The sequence below is a fragment of the Podarcis filfolensis genome (genome assembly GCF_964270895.1).
Source record: "Podarcis filfolensis genome assembly, chromosome: 9".
Lineage (NCBI taxonomy): Eukaryota > Metazoa > Chordata > Lepidosauria > Squamata > Lacertidae > Podarcis > Podarcis filfolensis.
In genome coordinates, this window is record NC_139610.1 from 7,717,261 (window position 1) to 7,735,067 (window position 17,807).

The 17,807-nt window shown below is 40.7% G+C and overlaps 1 protein-coding gene across 3 annotated transcripts in view; it reads left to right on the forward strand.

Moving 5' to 3' along the window:
- Nucleotides 1-254: 254 nt before the first annotated feature.
- Nucleotides 255-17,807, forward strand: part of NCAPG (non-SMC condensin I complex subunit G) — a 36,152-nt gene continuing 18,599 nt past the window's right edge. For 2 of the 3 annotated variants that reach the window (XM_083630191.1, XM_083630193.1), the window contains exons 1-11: nucleotides 255-377; nucleotides 2,834-2,940; nucleotides 5,101-5,310; nucleotides 6,194-6,422; nucleotides 7,721-7,866; nucleotides 9,057-9,141; nucleotides 10,175-10,367; nucleotides 11,394-11,534; nucleotides 12,194-12,334; nucleotides 14,088-14,211; nucleotides 16,203-16,292. In XM_083630191.1, coding sequence (XP_083486317.1) covers nucleotides 2,836-2,940; nucleotides 5,101-5,310; nucleotides 6,194-6,422; nucleotides 7,721-7,866; nucleotides 9,057-9,141; nucleotides 10,175-10,367; nucleotides 11,394-11,534; nucleotides 12,194-12,334; nucleotides 14,088-14,211; nucleotides 16,203-16,292 — 1,464 coding nt within the window. In that variant the 5' untranslated portion in view covers nucleotides 255-377; nucleotides 2,834-2,835. Of the gene's footprint in view, nucleotides 398-2,833; nucleotides 2,941-5,100; nucleotides 5,311-6,193; nucleotides 6,423-7,720; nucleotides 7,867-9,056; nucleotides 9,142-10,174; nucleotides 10,368-11,393; nucleotides 11,535-12,193; nucleotides 12,335-14,087; nucleotides 14,212-16,202; nucleotides 16,293-17,807 lie in introns of all 3 variants that reach the window. The other variant, XM_083630192.1, reaches the window with a different exon arrangement.

Consider the following 17,807-nt stretch of genomic DNA (forward strand, 5'->3'; position numbering starts at 1 on the left):
CAACCCGGGATTCTTAACCGCGCCCCTCCTCCGTTCCTTTCTCCGCCGCGCTCCTCTTCCGCCAGGATCTCGCGAGATTTGAAGCGGAGATTGAGAGAGAGAGCGCGCGGGAGCTCCGTGGACGCGCGATAAAAGATTTCGAAGTCTTTCAGCTTGCGGTTGGCTCTCGCGGCGGCGCCTTTCACGCCGAGATCTCGCGCGAATTAGGGTGAGGGAAGAGAGCGCGCGAAAAAGAGAGCGCTCCAGCTCGGCCCCGCCCCTCGCCTCTGTGGGCGTGGCCAAATTTTGAAGGCGACGGCGGGAAGAGGGAGGCGCGCGGCAGTTGGAGCGTCGTAGCGGCCGGGTCGGCTTCCGGTGTCCTGCGCTGAGTAGTTCAGGTGACACGGGTCTTTTGAGGGCATGTGAGGAGAGGGCTGGCTTGGGAGGGCGCCGCCGCCGCCACTTTCCCTTTTTTCTGGGTGGGGCTTTTATTGGGGTTATTATTATTATGTCTATACCGCTTTATCTTTTGCAAACCGCTTTGAGGTTTTTCCACAACAGAGCGGTGTATGAAGCTTTAGGGAGTGAAAGGAAATAAAGACATACGGTCATCAGTTTCCTGCGATAGAGAAAGGCGTGCCAAGTCTATTATTACCTGCAGGAGAGGAATGAGATTGTAAGCCGCCTTGGGCGAGACAAGGCGGCCTGCAAAGTCAATACACAAGAATATAAAAGGGAAAGAGAAAGGGGCCCCTGACCGTTAGGTCCAGTCGCGGCCGACTCTGGGGTTGCGGCGCTCATCTCGCTTTATTGGCCGAGGGAGCCGGCGTACAGCTTCCGGGTCATGTGGCCAGCGTGACTAAGCCGCTTCTGGCAAACCAGAGCAGCGCACGGAAACGCCGTTTATCTTCCCACCGGAGTGGTACCTATTTATCTACTTGCACTTTGATGTGCTTTCGAACTGCTAGGTTGGCAGGAGCAGGGACCGAACAACGGGAGCTTACCCCGTCGTGGGGATTCGAACCACCGACCTTCTGATCGGCAAGTCCTAGGCTCTGTGGTTTAGACCACAGCGCCACCTGCGTCCCTCACAAGAATATAGGTACCCATAAATGAATATATCGCGACACAGGTTTGGGATGAAGCTGCTTTTTAAGCGGTTTCTTCTCCCACAAGTTCTTACAGGAATTGGGCAGAGGAGGGGGGGGGAAGCGAATGGCAAACGCGGCCAAGGACCGGTTGAAATGCTATCGCTTCAAAATACAGTCATACCTCATAGTACGCTTGCTTCATGATACGTTTTTTCAGGTGGCGACCCGGAAGTACGGGAAAGGGTTACTTCTGGGTTTTGCTGCTTGCGCATGCACAAATGTGCAAAATGACGTCATGCACAGAAGTGGCGGATTTCAACCCGCGCATGTGCAGATGCACTGCTGCAGGTTGCGTTCTATTCATGTTGCGAACGGGCCTCCAGAACGGATCCTGTTTGCAACCAGAGGTATCACTGTCCATTCAATTTTAATAAACATGATGAGGTTACCAGACGTTAGGCTATCTTTATCCAGATAGGAATGCAGCTGGGCCATCAAGCAGTTTACAAAGATAAAAATAAAACAGAGAAAAATTCACAACCATACTAAAATAAATTAAAATTACAGTCATACCTCGGGTTGAAGTAGCTCCGGGATGAATATTTTTGGGTTGTGCTCTGCGGCGACCCGGAAGTAACGGAGTGCGTTACTTCTGAGTTTCACTGCTTGCGCATGTGCAGACACTCAAAATGACGTCACGCATGCGCCGAATGGCGACCCACGGACGTGGGTTGCGTTCGCTTCTGGATGCGAACGGGGCTCCGGAATGGATCCTGTTCGCATCCAAAGGTACCACTGTACCTCAATAAAATAGTCAAAAATCAACATGGATATTTATTGCAATAGATATGCTGACTCCTGTATTCAACCACAAATCCACGAACACATCATGGACCACTTGAATGATGTTTGTGGACCATTGTTGGTCCATGAACCACAGTTTGGGAACCCCTCTTCTAGGTTGAGTCCCTGGCATCTCTGACTCCCAGGTATGGATGAGAAAGCCTCCTATCTAAAACCTGGACAGATGTGGCACATCAGAGAAGACATTGGTTTAGAATGACAAGTAGTCTGAAATGATAGAAACGGACAGTTTGCTCTTTATGTTCTTTAGATTTGGCATCAGTATGTGTAGTATTAGTGGCTCTTGTAAGACTACTATCTTCTGAGGCAAAACCACATAACCTTTCTGCTCCCCTTTGAGGGCATTTTTCCAAGGGCTGCATGTTGACCGTGGGTGGCACAGAAGCCACTGTTTGGCATGGTACCTCCTTTTCTCTCTATTACCCCATATTGCCAGGTGTGGGAAGTCCAGTAATTTTTGCCGGAGGCCTGAACTGATCACTTTCATAGGGCTTCTGAAAATGGACTGCATATTGCCCACCTGTGTGCCCTAAAGAAATGAGAGGGCATGTGCTAAAATAAAAAAGTGACATTGATTTTGAAAATATTCCACCTCTGGAAACTGCAGGTGGTTTTCTGAAGTTTTGTGCTTGTTAACTACTATGGAGACCTTTGGTGGGAAGGCAGAATATAAGTGAAATATGAAATAATTTAGAACTAGCTTTCATATAAGACTAAGAATAAAAGGGTTCGCAAAGTAATACAGGTAGAAGCTTGTGTTTAGGCAAGTTGAAAAAACTTGAAAAACTCTGGTAACTAGGCATAATGGTTGATCCATGGTGATGCGAACACCTAGTGAAGTGGGTTCCATGAATGTTCAAGGTTCAGTTAAGTTTTTAAAATGACCCATTTCTTCGCAGCTATGAAAGGGAAGAAGTTCAATATTAAGGAGACCTTTGAAAAAGCTCAAAAAGCTCACCAAAATCATGCAAAACTTGTGGCATCTTTGAAGCACATGTATAATGAGGTAAATATTATTAATTTCATGCTTTTTGACTTTAACCTCCAGGGGTGGCTAACATTCATAAAATACATTGGTCTCACTGAAAACCTTTCCCTTTACACATCAAAACCATGCAATGGTTGCTTCAAGAAATATATTGGGTGGGAAGTAAAGAGAATATGTAACAGGAAAGCTTGAGCAACTGAGCATATCTAATAGCAGGCATGTGAAAGTACCTTCACCCGCCTGCCTTCCCTAAATAAATACAACTGCAGAATATCCATATGGATTTGCAAGTAGTGAACCATGTTCAGTTTACAACAGTATATTTTGTAGCAATGAACACAGTGCTTCACTTCCATATAACAGTTTTCCTGATTGTTTAAAGTGCTTCATGTTATGTCAGTACAGAACCCTTTCAGTATTATTGTATTGCCTAAGTGGAGGAAGAAAGCGGGTTTGAAAGGGGCCTACTTTAGGTCACCTATTGAGTTCAGGAGAGGTGACATTTGTCAATGAATCCATGAAACTATTAACTATAGGAAACATTAAGTCATTCTTTTGCACGGAATGATATTGTAATCGATTGCTATGCTCTTAATATGTTATATTTCCCCAGATTATTATATGCTTCAGTCTTATTTCAGACGTTGTGATGTATTGAGATATCACAATGTTTAGCTGATGATATATATCATGATACTGAAAACCAGATATCGCCCATACCGTCATAATATGTTTTGTTGATACTGTTATGAGAAAAAAACTGCTCCTTTTCCCTTATGGGGTACCCAAGAGCCCATATAGAGTCCTTTTGTAGGTTCTCTATTGGTAGGAGAAAATAACAGAGACCAACCAGAGAATATTGAGAAGCGAAGCAGCTAGTAAGCCTGATCTTTATTAAAGCTGTTGCAACAGGGTGCTCCCACACACACACACAAGGGGGGAAGGGACCCAGAACAAATGTGTGCCCGCCCTTATATAGACTTTGAAATTGCCCATTCTCAAACTCCAGACCACCCCCAGAAACATCATACATGCATCACAGAAGGGGTGTAGCCCAGGACCACCTCCCCCAATACATCATACATACATCACAGGAGGTCGTCTAAAACAGAATCCTGAGTTCCAGTTACAGATAGGTAGCCGTGTTGGTCTGCCATAGTCAAAACAAAACAAAAAAATTCCTTCCAGTAGCACCTTAAAGACCAACTAAGTTAGTTCTTGGTATGAGCTTTCGTGTGCATGCACACTTCTTCAGATACCAGTGTATCTGAAGAAGTGTGCATGCACACGAAAGCTCATACCAAGAACTAACTTAGTTGGTCTTTAAGGTGCTACTGGAAGGAAAAAAATTTTTTTGTTTAGAATCCTGAGTGTGTTGTTTATCTCCTGTCTGCCATTCACCTGATTGCATTATCTGGGTTTTGGCCACTCTTTTGTTATTATAACTACTTAATTCCTGAATCCAAGTCACAGGCTCACCCTATTCACACCTTAAATGTGCCCTTAAGGCAGGATTTGTGAGCACAAAGACAATGGGGAGATTTCCCATTTCCTTCAACCTTGCAGAGAAATATTTGAGGTCATTTTGGGAGAGAAAGTGGTTTCAGGACTTTTCTGTGGGTTTCACACATGTGGTTTACATGTGTTTGCTTGGTACATTTATGAACATTTTGTATATATAAGACCTTAAAATTCTTATAACAGTACTAAGTCTTCTCATGTCACAGTACAGTACAATGGAGCCTTGGTTCTTGAACAGCTTAGTTGATGAACCAATTGGCTCCCGAACGTCAAAAACCTAGAAGTAAGTTTTCCGTTTTTCAGAAGCTGAACGTCCGACGTGGCTTCCGCTTGAGTGCAGGAAGCTCCTGCAGCCAATTGGAAGCTACACCTTGGTTTTCAAATGGTTTCGGGAGTCAAATTGATTAAGTTTGAGAACCAAGGTTCCACTGTACTGTGACATGAGAAGACTGTAAGTATCAACAAAACATAGATTATGACTAGTATTTCAGATTTCAAGTCTTAATCTGGAATTTTCAAGCTCTGTCCAAAGAACCAGTTCTCAGTGGAAAGGATTTTAACATATTGAATTTGCCCATTTTTAAAATTAAGGTCTGTTCCACCATTGATCAATTTTGATACTGAAATTGCATTACTTACTGTGTAACTTTGTTCTAGTTGCAGGACAAAATCTCTTTTCATGAGGAATTTGTTCATTACCTTAAATTTGCCCTGATTGTCTACAAAAGAGAACCTGCAGTAGAACAAGTGATAAATTTTGCGGCCAAGTTTGTTGTTTCATTTTATGAGCCAGAAAAAGATGACACTGAAGAAGAGGAGCAAGTGGAAAATTCTCTTCTGAATTATTTGTTCAAGTTTCTGCTTGAGGTACCTTAGCAATAATGTAATGGTGAAAAAATAACATTGGATGCATAATGCTCCTCTTTATAGTGTGATCTAATGGACACCGTATGAATCTGCATATAAATGGGGTGTATATTCCTATGCTATTTTCTTAATGGTGATGTAAAAGCAATCTTGTTATATTGGGTAGAAATCACATTGAATGCAAGGGCTGTGTTATCTTTCCTGCTCTTAAAGACATAAAGCAGGCATACTCGGCCCTCCAGATGTTTTGGGACTACAGCTCCCATCATCCCTAGTTAACAGGATCAGTGGTCAGGGATGACGGGAGTTGTAGTCTCAAAAACATCTGGAGGGCCGCATTTGCCTATGCCTGACATAAAACAATGATAAGTGGGCTTAGATTTTGTCTGAACAATCTGTGCTGCTTACCAACATTCACCTAAGGCCAGAATTTCTGAAGTGCAATTATAGGGGTCTTGGATATGCAGTTGCTAAGGCTCCAGTTTGCTCAATTGATTTCTATGGGATATGGCTGTGTTTTGGTTATAATTACAGTCTGCATTTATGTTCTATAGTCTTGCATTCAGCCACAGCTGAAGACCAGCTTCATAATTGCTGTCTTAAGCACCAAGTTTATTTTGCACAGCCGTTCAGGTTTAAACCTGGGGTCATTCATTCATGGGTTGAAGATCCTTTAAATGGAAAAATAAATAAGATTAAGACTGACTGCCAGGATTGTAAGAATAAATGAAGGGGGTGTTATACCGAAGAATACATTTGGTACTTAAATATTGGGTGAATTTATGAGATTTTTATATGTAAATACTTGAAACTATTCATATTTTTTATACATAAGAACAATAATGCAGGAATACTAAAAATCAACTCCTTGCTTCTTTTTAAGTCTCACCAAGCAAACAGCAGTGCAGTACGATTTCGGGTGTGCCAAATTATTAATAAGCTTCTGGTAAGCCTGCCGGACAATGCTCAGATTGAAGATGAGCTATTTGATCAAATTAGCAATGCCATGTTGCTCAGAGTGAAAGATAAAGTTCCAAATGTGAGAATTCAAGCTGTGCTGGCATTGTCTAGACTTCAAGATCCAAAGGACAGTGGTTGTCCTGTGGTTAATGGTACGTTGTTACTGTATCAATGATATTTATTTTAATTTAAAGATGTATTTTTATCTTTTCAGTTCTTAAAAACTGGCTATAATAGTTAAGACATTAACATTAGTATTGAATTCTGCCTGGGAGACTTGAATGTAATTATTCAAGCAACTGTAAAGTAGTTGATACTTTATAATATTGGAAAATAGATATGTATGAATATAGAACATAGGGTACAAGAACAGTTTATGGTAACGGCCTAGTTGGGGAAAAGAAAAAGTTAGAAAACTGGCCTGGTTTGGAAGTACCGTACTTTTCCTGGCTTGTTATGGTATAGTCTTGCTTGCCTTCCCCCTTCATGAAACTGAAATCTACTGAATAACCATTTGTTTCAAAATCTAATTTTTAAAATCTGTTTTTCTTTATTTTTTAAAAAAGTTTTGAACAATACATTTTTTGGGAAATAACCTGGTTTAAAATGATATCTGAATATAATGCAAACAATCTCTTAAAACTGAACTTATGACCCTCTTATAAAAGGTTGCTTTATTTGCAGTGATAATATTTTTTTGGGGGGGGGGCGCGTTTCATCAGTCATCAAATAGTTCAGTTGTTTGTGTCAGTTTATTATGACTTGTTACTGGGTTCCGGGGACTGGAAAGTTAACACAAGTGTCATCCACAAGACGGCGACCTTGTACTCCTGTGTTATGCCTAAATCATTCTGTGTCTGCTGTCAGTTCTTGAGTCAATACTCTAATCAATGGTTTATATCCAATGCTGTGGCAATGGGGTTCTCCTGGTATAGCAGGATTTTTGTTTACTTCCCGTCCCTCTACATGCCCACAAATCCTCCAGAATGGATTTTGAAGAAGCATGGGGAACTGAAGAGGAAGAGGGCATGAAGCCAACACAGCTCTTCCTACTGTGGTTAGGTCGCAGGCTACTAGTTTCTGTATCATGTTTGCCTTGGTTTGTGTCAAGTTTGCTACACTAGTGTAACAATGTTTCCTGTATCAAATATGTGAAGTGTGACTGACATGTGCTCTGCCTTTTAAGAATCAGGGGCATGTGTTAGGAAGCCCTTTGCTTGTTGTCAATTCCAGCCTATTTCCCAGAGTATTTACATCTGGTGTGGAAAACCATTGTCATATATTGGCCCATCAACTAAATGTCTGCCAAAAATGTAGAAGTTGTGCATCTAACATGAGCACCATAAAATCTTAATGCAAAGGGCGTTGGCCACTTGTTATTCATGTACATTTTCTTTATGTACATTTCCCAGTCATTAACATACTCTGTGTAATACTGTTTTTTGTTTAGTTTACAGTAATTTAATTGAGAACGACTCCAATCCGGAAGTCAGGCGCACTGTGCTGTCATGTATTGGTCCATCAGCTGAAACCCTGCCCAAGATTATAGGTCGTACTATGGATGTAAAAGAGACGGTTAGGAAATTGGCATACCAGGTAAGTCAATATCTTACTACAATTACTTACATTGCTTCTTAGTAATATATGATGTAAACATTTGGAGAAATCAACTTTATTCTCTCTGGGGAGCAAAATTATGTTTGGGGTACAGGTGTAAATTTATGTATAGGTGCATCATAGCAGTTTTTCCAATTAATCTACTGTATTCTGGCTGCCATGTGTTTTTCATCAAGATGGTCCAGAAGCAATGAATGTACATGGCAATTAATAATGATGATTGTTGTTGTTGTTGTTGTTGTTGTTGTTGTTGTTGTTGTTGTTGTTATTATTATTATTATTATTGGAATGCTCTAAATCTGTCCTAGCCTGTTCAAAACATGAGCAGAATTGAACTGCAGAGGACCATTGGGATATGCCAGGCACAGTTTTTGGTCCATTTTAATACAGCTTTTTATTGAGGATTATATGGTTGAATTTTGTTTCAAGCTCTGGTTCAGTGTTTCGGTGTTTACTGTAACTAATGTAAATGTTAGTAAAGTGCATTATATTAACTGTTAAATATTGTGGCTCAGCTCTTATAGCATTCAGCTTGCCGTAAGAAGTAATGAGCTGCACAGTTGCATCAAATAATGGATGCAGCCAGTTCAGAGGTCTGGAGGAGCATGATGCAGATGTGCATTTGTATCCATATTAACCACTGAAGTATGCTTTTTATACATGGGTATTTATTGCTGGACTGGGATTTGTGTCGATAAAACATATCACCTCTTGTGGCCATAACAGGTTCTATGTCAGTGCAGTGAATGTCTCTTTGAAAGTCTTAAGGGTTTAGTTCTGGGACAAAAGCATAGTGACTATTTGGAAGTTTTCATGGGTTTCCTTTTAGAAGGAAAACAATATATAAACAAAACAAATACAGTGGCTCTTAATTTTCAGCCTGCTTACTTGCAAATCAATCCATTACATTTTATGATGGAATTAAAATGCCAAATTATATCTCTCATTCCACCTGCCCTAGTTCATTTATTCTGAGCTTTTAAAGTGTGTTTTAGACACAGAATTTGAGATTAACTCACAAAACTCAAGTTTTCCTTCTTGCTGTTTTATTACTTACTATGGCAAGATTCCCAGTATGTAGCTGTTGTGATAGGCACATAAAGTTGCTTGCACCAATTTGTCAAAAATCATTATTAGTAAAGCCCTAAAGTCTGTGTGCTCTTTAAAAGGTTTTGGCAGAAAAGGTTCATATGAAAGCTTTGACAATAGCCCAACGCGTAAAGCTTGTTCAGCAAGGGCTTAATGATAGATCAGGTAAGACATTTTTATTTTATTTTATAGTTGCCTATATTGTGTACTTGTTCAGTGTGCCAATTCCTTATTTTTTCATTGCTAGCGAAATGCCTGAGAGCCATCTTGCTAACAATGGTAAACGAAGGCTGCAGTCCTAGGCATTCTTGGGAGTAAGTCCCGTTGCAAACTAGTGGGACATACTTTTGAATAAACAAGTAAAGGCTTATATTGTAACAGTGGGCAATCTGGTTCTTCTGCTCCTCGTGTGTGACAACATATGTAGTTCTCATGTTGGTGACAGGCTCCATCTCTTCTGCCAGGCTTTAACAGACATACCTCTGCTTCCCACATTAGCTGAAAAGCCCTCTAAAAAGGTGAAGGAGGAGTTAGGCAGCAACAATGGATAGCATTATGCAAGTATATGCATGTTGCTCTGTTGGAGAAATCTGTCTGACAGCTAGGATCTACAAACAAGCTTCACAGTGACGTGAAGAGACAGTATAAATATAATAGAAGAATATACTAAAATACATTGCATCTGAAGTATTCTTTCTGGGAAGCCCTCGTTGTTTATAGTAGCACAGCTTTCATAAGGAAATCCTGATTTAGTGAGTCAACATAGACACACTAATGCAAAGTGCCTTCATTCCTCTCTTCCTGCAAGTAGGAAAAGTTGGCGTCTGAATCCTGGCTTGTTTGGAAGCCATTTACCATAACTCAGTTTGCATGTAACAGGAAGCTGTTGTTAACTGTAGCTTCCCAGCTTGAATCTTGACTCAAGTGAAGGGAGAAGCGAAACAGAAATGAAGGTGTGTACAAAATCTTGGCTTATCAAGTCAGGAGTTGATAATGTGAACACTGCCATATATAAGTAGCTTATATACTGTTGAATGTGATATGGCAGAGACAGTCAGCTTAATCACTAAATGTGTGTGTGTGTGTGTGTGTGTGTGTGTGTGTGTGTATGTATCATAGTCATTATTCTGTAAAGGGTTTTTTACAAAATATTTATTCAGAGAAATTATATCTCAATTTAAATTTCCCTGCTTAATAGAATCTGTAAAAGAAGTGGTGCAGAAGAAACTTCTTCAGGCCTGGCTACGGCTGGTTGAGGGAAATGTACTAGAACTCCTTCATCGGCTGGATGTGGAAAGTTGTCCCGAAGTTGGTATTCCAGCACTTAATGCCATGTTTTCGCTGTCACCAGTCAATGACTTGATTAAAAACTTCTCAGACCTTGATGAAAGGTATGTACGTATGTGTTTGTTTTTTTAAAAAAACTTTATACTTGAGAGTTGAACTTGGGAAAGTAAGTTAAAGGTTTCTGCCTCATTACTTGCCTAAACTTTATCACAAGGACAAGTGAAATAGCCATGTTGGTTTCTGAACATTTCTATGACATATTACTTTCTGAAAATAGTAAACTGAACTCATATTTGCTAACATACCTATAAATAGCTAAATATCTGTAAGTAGCAGCCAGAACTTCCCGTTTTTAGGCAAATCAAAAAAGCTACTAAAAGGCATCCTATTAACTAGTGAGGAATACTTTTTGGAAAAGCCATCAATGTATTAGTGGGCAAAGTAGCACCACTAAAGAGGATGTTTGTAGTGTGCATGCTGAGTGTTTGCAGACAGTTTTCGTGCTCCCTCCAACAACCCCTAAAGGTTTAGTCAGAATTGGTTGTACGTATGAGAAGAGAAATGTCCATTAAAATAACAGATGAGAGGTGGTAGGGTATATGCACTCTACCCCCACCCCCCGGCAGTAATACTTCGGAAGATATTACCCCTCCCTCAACCTGGGCGCAGATGGCAGCCCATTTATTTTGTTCAGTAGAATGCAATGCAATTCCAAGAAACTGGGGTTAGTCTCTTAATAATGCTAAAGAGTGACACTAGGAACCAACTTTCATATACAGATATTGCATTAATTTAGGATATAGTCCTCTGTTTACTAGTATTCGCCTAGCAACTAACTATGGAATAACATTTTGCATGGAACATAATTATATTTTGCTTCAGTGAGGCATTCCTGCTGGTTGCCATGAGATAATGATCCTTAAGTCATTTTTTAAATCAATGAAATTGTCTACAACATAATTCTTGTAACAGCTGCTCTGTCTTTTTGGCTTTTAATGTGTGTGGCTTAAAATGTGAATGTCAGCTTGTATATTTGTCAAATACTGTGATTGCCTTCTTAATTGACAAAGCAAGACTCCCCCCCCCCTCCACCCGGTTGAAAATGTAACGTGTATATATTTGTTTTCAAGGAAAGTAATTCCAATAGAAAAACTAACTGCTGAGAATGCTTTGTATTGGAAGACCCTTTGTGAGTACTTGAAATCTGAAGGGGAAGAATTCTTAGAGAACATTCTGCCAGAACCTGCCATATATGCAGATTATTTGCAAAGGTAAAGTAAACAAGAAAGTTAAAGCATTAGTCAGTGCTTTTTTCCAGAAAAAGAGCTGCCTGTACTCACCATGAAGTTGTTAGAGTAAGTGGTACACATTTTAACAACAAAAAGAGGTGCTGGTACTTGCGTACCCTTGAGTGCCCCCTGGGGAAAAAAATCACTGGCATTAGATTAATTTGCTACTGCTTTTGGTCTTCACAGTTATTCTTCTTTTCATCTCCAGTTACTGGATTTGGACTTACTTCTGTGTTGTTCACAAAACAGCAATTAAACTGGTTTGCTCGAACATAAAGATTACTGTTACTAATTTATGTATCCGACTCCTTGTAGAGTGTGCAGAAGTAGCTATGTAGGCCAAAACAGGTTTGTGTGAAAAAGAATCTTTTAGCACTGGAAAGTAGGACATGCTCTTGGGAGCCTCAACTAGACACCTTCTAACTGCCAGTTTTTCTTCATGTAAGGCCCAACAAAGGAATAAAATAAAAGCAGTGATAAATGCATAGTATTGTGAAGATTGACGAGGCAGCATTGTTGTCTGTGGGTAGACTCAGTCAAATTATATTTGTAAGCCCTTTAACTGGTACAGTAACCTAAAATTCAAATAAATATCAAGATGTTGCTTGCATCATACCGAATAACCATTTTTTAAAATTAAGTTACCTTCAGAATATGCCAGTTCTCAGTCAAGAAGAGAAAGAAGATATGGCTTGTGTTGAGCAACTGATGACGAAAGAGTTTATAGGTCAGCAGCTGATCCTTATGATAGGCTGCATGGATACCGCCGAAGAAGGAGGAAGGTAAGACTTAGTTTAGCAACAAAGAGATTTTTGATGTATATGTTATTCTGTTGACTTCGAATTGACTCGGAAATGTTTCAGTAGCTCAGTCCATTTTATTCAGCGTTCTAGTCACTTGGTTTCATGTCAAAGTTCCAACTAGTGACAGCATGTCTGCGCACGCGCGCATCGCTTTTCGGCGCTTCTGTGCATGCGCACGACGTCATTTTGAGCGTCTGCGCATGCGCAAGTGGCGAAACCCGGAAGTAACGTGCTCCGTTACTTCCGGGTTGCCATGGAGCACAACTCGAACGCGCTCAACATGAAGCATATTCAACCCGAGGTATGATTGTATTAGAAAAACTAACCAACAAACTGAAACTAACACGGGGACAGACAGAAGAAAGACCCCTTCACCCCAGTTGGGTTCCCCTTTATCACATACAAAGCCCAACAAGACAACAAGAAGAACCCACCAACAGGATTCAAATCAATATGGCTAACCTGATCCAAACACACACACCACACTCACACATGAAAACAAAGTTCACCACAGCCAATCACAAACAACCAACCAAACTCTAGGCCACGGGTTGACAATTTTTTTTTCAGCAGGGGGCTGGTCCACTGTCCCTCAGATCTTGTGGGGGGCCAGACTATATTTTTTTTGGGGGGGGGGGAATGAGGGACGATGAGCGGTGTGCGAAAGGGCTCCGGAGAGGGGCTGCTTTAAATGGTGGCCGCTCGAGATGGGCGCTCAGCCAATCGCGGGTCCTGTGTCTTGCGAGCGGCAGGGGCTGGTGGTGGCGGGGGGACGATGAGTGGCATGTGAAAGGGCTCCGGAGAGGGGCTAGCAGCAACAAAGCACAGCCCCCTTACTCTAGGCAGGGCAGGGAGAAGCCAGGAGAAGGCACCACCGCAGTGTGTGTGTGTGTGTGTGTGTGTGTGTGTGTGAGAGAGAGAGAGAGAGAGAGAGAGAGGGGTGGAAATGGTGCAGCCTGAGCAATCAGAATCAGATCTACGGGGCGATTCCCGGACCGTCCGCGGGCCGGATCCAGAAGGCAATTGGGCCGGATCCAGCCCCCAGGCCTTAGTTTGCCAACCCATGCCCTAGGCCAACCCCAACCTCTCTCACCACCAAAGGAATACAAGCAAATAGTAAAGAGAACCCACACAAGTTGACGCTGACACAAAACCCCACATATACAATAAGTAGAATTAAAACATTGCCACCTCACTCCACCCCACTCACCATTTCCCCCTCCCCCTCTTTTTCCCTTTTCTTCCTAATGTAACACTAACGTCTCAACAAATGAAACTGACCTGTAGAAAGTGTAACTTGAAAAAAGAGACATTGCACATACTTTTGTAAACCAATAAATCTTCAATAAAAATATATTTTTAAAAAATTATTTTTGCTATGTTGGTTGGTGTTCTAGATTTTCATCTCTGCCCTACTTGACTCTGGTCATGTCTGAATGTTTTGTTCCCCATCAGAAATTTTAGTAAAAGTTGTGCTTTGCTTTCCACTGTGGAAGAGATTTTGAAGAGATCCCAGTTGTAATAACCAGGATCTGCAAGTGTGATGGCTGGGAAGGGAGACAGTTAAACACTTACATGTATTGGAAACACCAACATAGCTTATTCAAAGAAACTGCCTCACTTCTGAAATAGCAGTTAATTGCCAGTTCTTGGATTTTAAACGAGAATAATATTACTCATTGTTTAGGGATCATTTTATTATTATATCATCAATGTTATTATTTTTCTTAAGGAAGAGACTGCTGACAGTGTTACAAAAAATCCTTAAGATGCCCACTACTTCAGCATCCCTTGTATCATCACTTACAGAGAATCTACTCCGCATTCTCAAAGATGACGACAGAAGAATCCAGACTGTAAGTTCTAATTGCTCTTTGTCAGTTTATATTCCAGGAAAAAAGCCATAAAAAGGGTGTGTGTGTGTGTGTGTGAGAGAGAGAGAGAGAGAGAGAGAGAGAGAGAGAATCACTCCCTGCTACGTCCTAAAAACTTTGAAAAAATCAGAGATTTCAGGGAACACTGAAAAAGCCTCATGAAAATTTTTTCGTCTAGAATGAGTGTAATACCTTCAAATATATTTTTATCTCAGACATTCTGCAATATTAGAGAATAATTCTGACGCAAGCAACACTCAGATTCATTTTTCCATTCAGTCACTTCCTATGAGATATCTCAAAGCGATTTAACAAAAGCATATATAAAACAATTTTGCAATGAAAATTATTTCAAATCCAGTACAGATATAGACTGGAAAAATACATTCTAAAGGCTTTTTATGACCTTTGTTTTAGTTTGGAGATACTAGAAGTATTGTGCTTGTGCTTTCTTTCTACTTTCCTCTTGGTCAGCCTTTTCACTATTCCCCCACAAACAACAACAGGAACACCCTGCTACAGACTGGGAAACAAATAGAATCTTGCCCTGCCTTGCTGTAGGATAAAAAGGTTAAAAGAAGTTGGGACAGAAACTTCAAAAGACCTTTTGTGGCTGCCAAAACTTCAGAGGAAAAATCTGAAAGATTTTGTGAGAACTGAGTTTTAAGCAAGATGCACAGATGGAAGTCGGCTGCAACTCATATTCACAATTTTGTTTGTACAAATTGTACAGATTTAATAAACATGCTAAGTAGGCTATAAAATTGTACTAAGTTAGAGGTTACCGAACTTTTTGGACCAATTGCCAGATTTGTAAATAGAAACTTGTAGACACACCTTCCCCTGCCACTGCAATCAAGTATATACCACAATATTACGGTGCTTTTTTCAAACCTATTTCCATTGGGATTTGGGGCAGAGTAGAGAATCCTGTAGGTGTCAGGGATGGCCTTTCGGTGACCTATGAACTAAGATAAATAAATTTTGCACTTTACGTTGTTAAAGCAGAAAGATAAATTCTGGCTTGATAAAATTTTGCTTTGATAAGTATTGCACATTTAAATATTTCTTTTTTAAAAAATCCCCAAAGCTTCATAAATTTGGACATTTCCAACATGCCAGATGAAGTGCTTTTGCACTCAGTACCTCCTTGCCTCCCACATTCCATGCCGGAGTGAGAGCCAGGTACCAAGATGAACTGCAAGTGAAGCCCATTTCCCATCCCCACCCCCCATCCCTAGGGGGAATTTGCCGACAATCCCCTGCTGTCATGGCGGCTGCCTCTATTAAGGCAGGCGGGACCGGAAACCCTCATTAAGTATTTTTTCCCACACATTACAAAGAAACCTAATATAATTGCACTTGATAGCTCAGTATAGGAGCAGAGAATTTTTTGTTTGTTTGTTTCAAATGCAGTACTGTATCCTTGCTTGCAGGAAGATGGCGTTTTTATTTATTAAAGCAATTTGATCAGACACTTGGCCTTTATGCAGAAAGTAATACAGCGGTTCATCCTAATCATGATATGAAAAAGGCAGCATATTATCTTCTATATCCTTAGTGTTTATCTAGTGGCATGTGAACTTTTTTGGGGGTGGTGATGTTAAGGATATATTTAAGATGAAAAACGGGCTTTAGGGGAAAATAAATGGTCCCTAAAATCTCACATGTGCTTGTTTACTTGGTTATGCGGTGGGATTACCATTGCTAGAAAGAAGACAGGTTTGGGAGTAAAGTTATGCTAAGCAGCAGCATTTAGGAATGTTAAGGATCCTCCATCTGAAGCTTTACTTCCGTGTTAAGTTTGGAGGGTTAAGGGCTTAATGAAAGGATGTTCTAGCACTGTAAACTGTTTTGCATCGTTCCAAAAATAACTGAAAAGGCAGTATGGTGTTTTTTTGGGGGGGGGATAGAAAATATTTGCAAAATTCTTCAAAATTTGAGCTGAGTACTAACTTTTTTTGCATCACCAGGTCGCTGAAATCATAACGGAGGTTCGTGATGAAATTATTACAGTAGACAAGCCCCCAGATGCAACTGAAATAAGAAAGCAGCAGCTTAAAGTAAGTGGTGATTGCACTACATTTTTGTTTTAAAGATTTGTCGTTCAATGTAACTGTAGCACCGCTTGAATATTTTAACAGCCCTCCCCAGCTTTACCATCGTCTACTAATACGAACAGAATTATTAGGAAGGGAGAGGGGTCAAGCCCTCAACAGCTTTGAGCTATTGCAAGACAATTGCCAGTTGTTGCAAGACAGTCCAAATTGCAGTAGAGCTACTAATGCAGTATTGTCGGTCTTGTGTGACATAGAATCATAGAATTGTGGCGTTGGAAGAGACCATGAGGGTCACCTAATCCTGTCCCTGCAATGCAGGAATCTTTTGTCCAATGTGGGGCTCAAATTCATAACCCTGAGGTTAAGAGTCATGTTCCTGTAGTGAGGAGAACATCATTCATAGACAGAAAGTAAGGCTTGTGCATTTATCAGCCAGGAAAGTCACAAGTGATGCACTGTTAACATCCAGGTAACCACTCTCCAACAGTTATAGTGTAACTGTTGGCTATTGGCTGTTTAGTAGTGCTGCAGAGAGCTTGCTGGGGAGACCATGCATAACAAGGAACTCAAAATAATTTTAACAAGGTTTTAATAACAAAAACAAACAAAACAAAAACTCCTTTTACACTAAAGGTAACAAACATGACCCAACCACCAACCCATCCCCCAGGGTAATGGGAGAGCTAGGTGCTGCTCCTTATATACTATATCCAATTGCTGACACAGCTTGATTAAAACAACTCAGCAGCACCTGCTATGTTTCACAGCTGTAAGACTGGGTCTCGTTATTTGCCCTGGCCCTGGCCCTTAAAGACATACACAACTTGTGAAATAATAATGAACCTTCACATTTTAAAGTGACCATTCAACAGTAACTCATTAAGTTTTAATATCTTTAATCATAAAGACTCATGACTGAAATGTAGGAATCAATTGTAGGATGAGACTCATGACTGGAATGTAGGAACTGAGAGGTATAATCTGTTCCAGAGGAAGGGAGCAGCATTATATGTAAAGGATGTGCACACTTGTGAAGAAATCTATGACCTGGAGCATGAAAAGCAAATCAAGAGTATATGGGTAAAAATTGTAGGAGAAACAACAGTGACCTTACTGTGGGTGTCTGCTATAGACCACCAAGCCAGACTGAAGACTTGGATGGTGCCTTACTAGAGCAGATTACCAAACATCCAAAGAGAAGAAATATAGTAATCATGGGGGATTCCCTGATATCTGTTGGGACTAAAACTCTGCTAAAAATGTAAGGTCTGACAAATTCCTCCAATATCTTGCCGACAATTTCATTTCCTAGAAGGTGGAAAATCCAACAAGGGGATCATCTATCTTGGACCTGGTCCTCACCAATAGGGAGGGACTGATCGACGAAGTGGAAGTATTTGGAAACTTGGGAGGGAAGTGATCATGTTCTCCTGGGTTTCAGGATACAGAGGCAAGGGAAAACTGAGCATAGTCAGACACACACTCTGGACTTTAAGAAGGCCAATTTCAACAATAAAA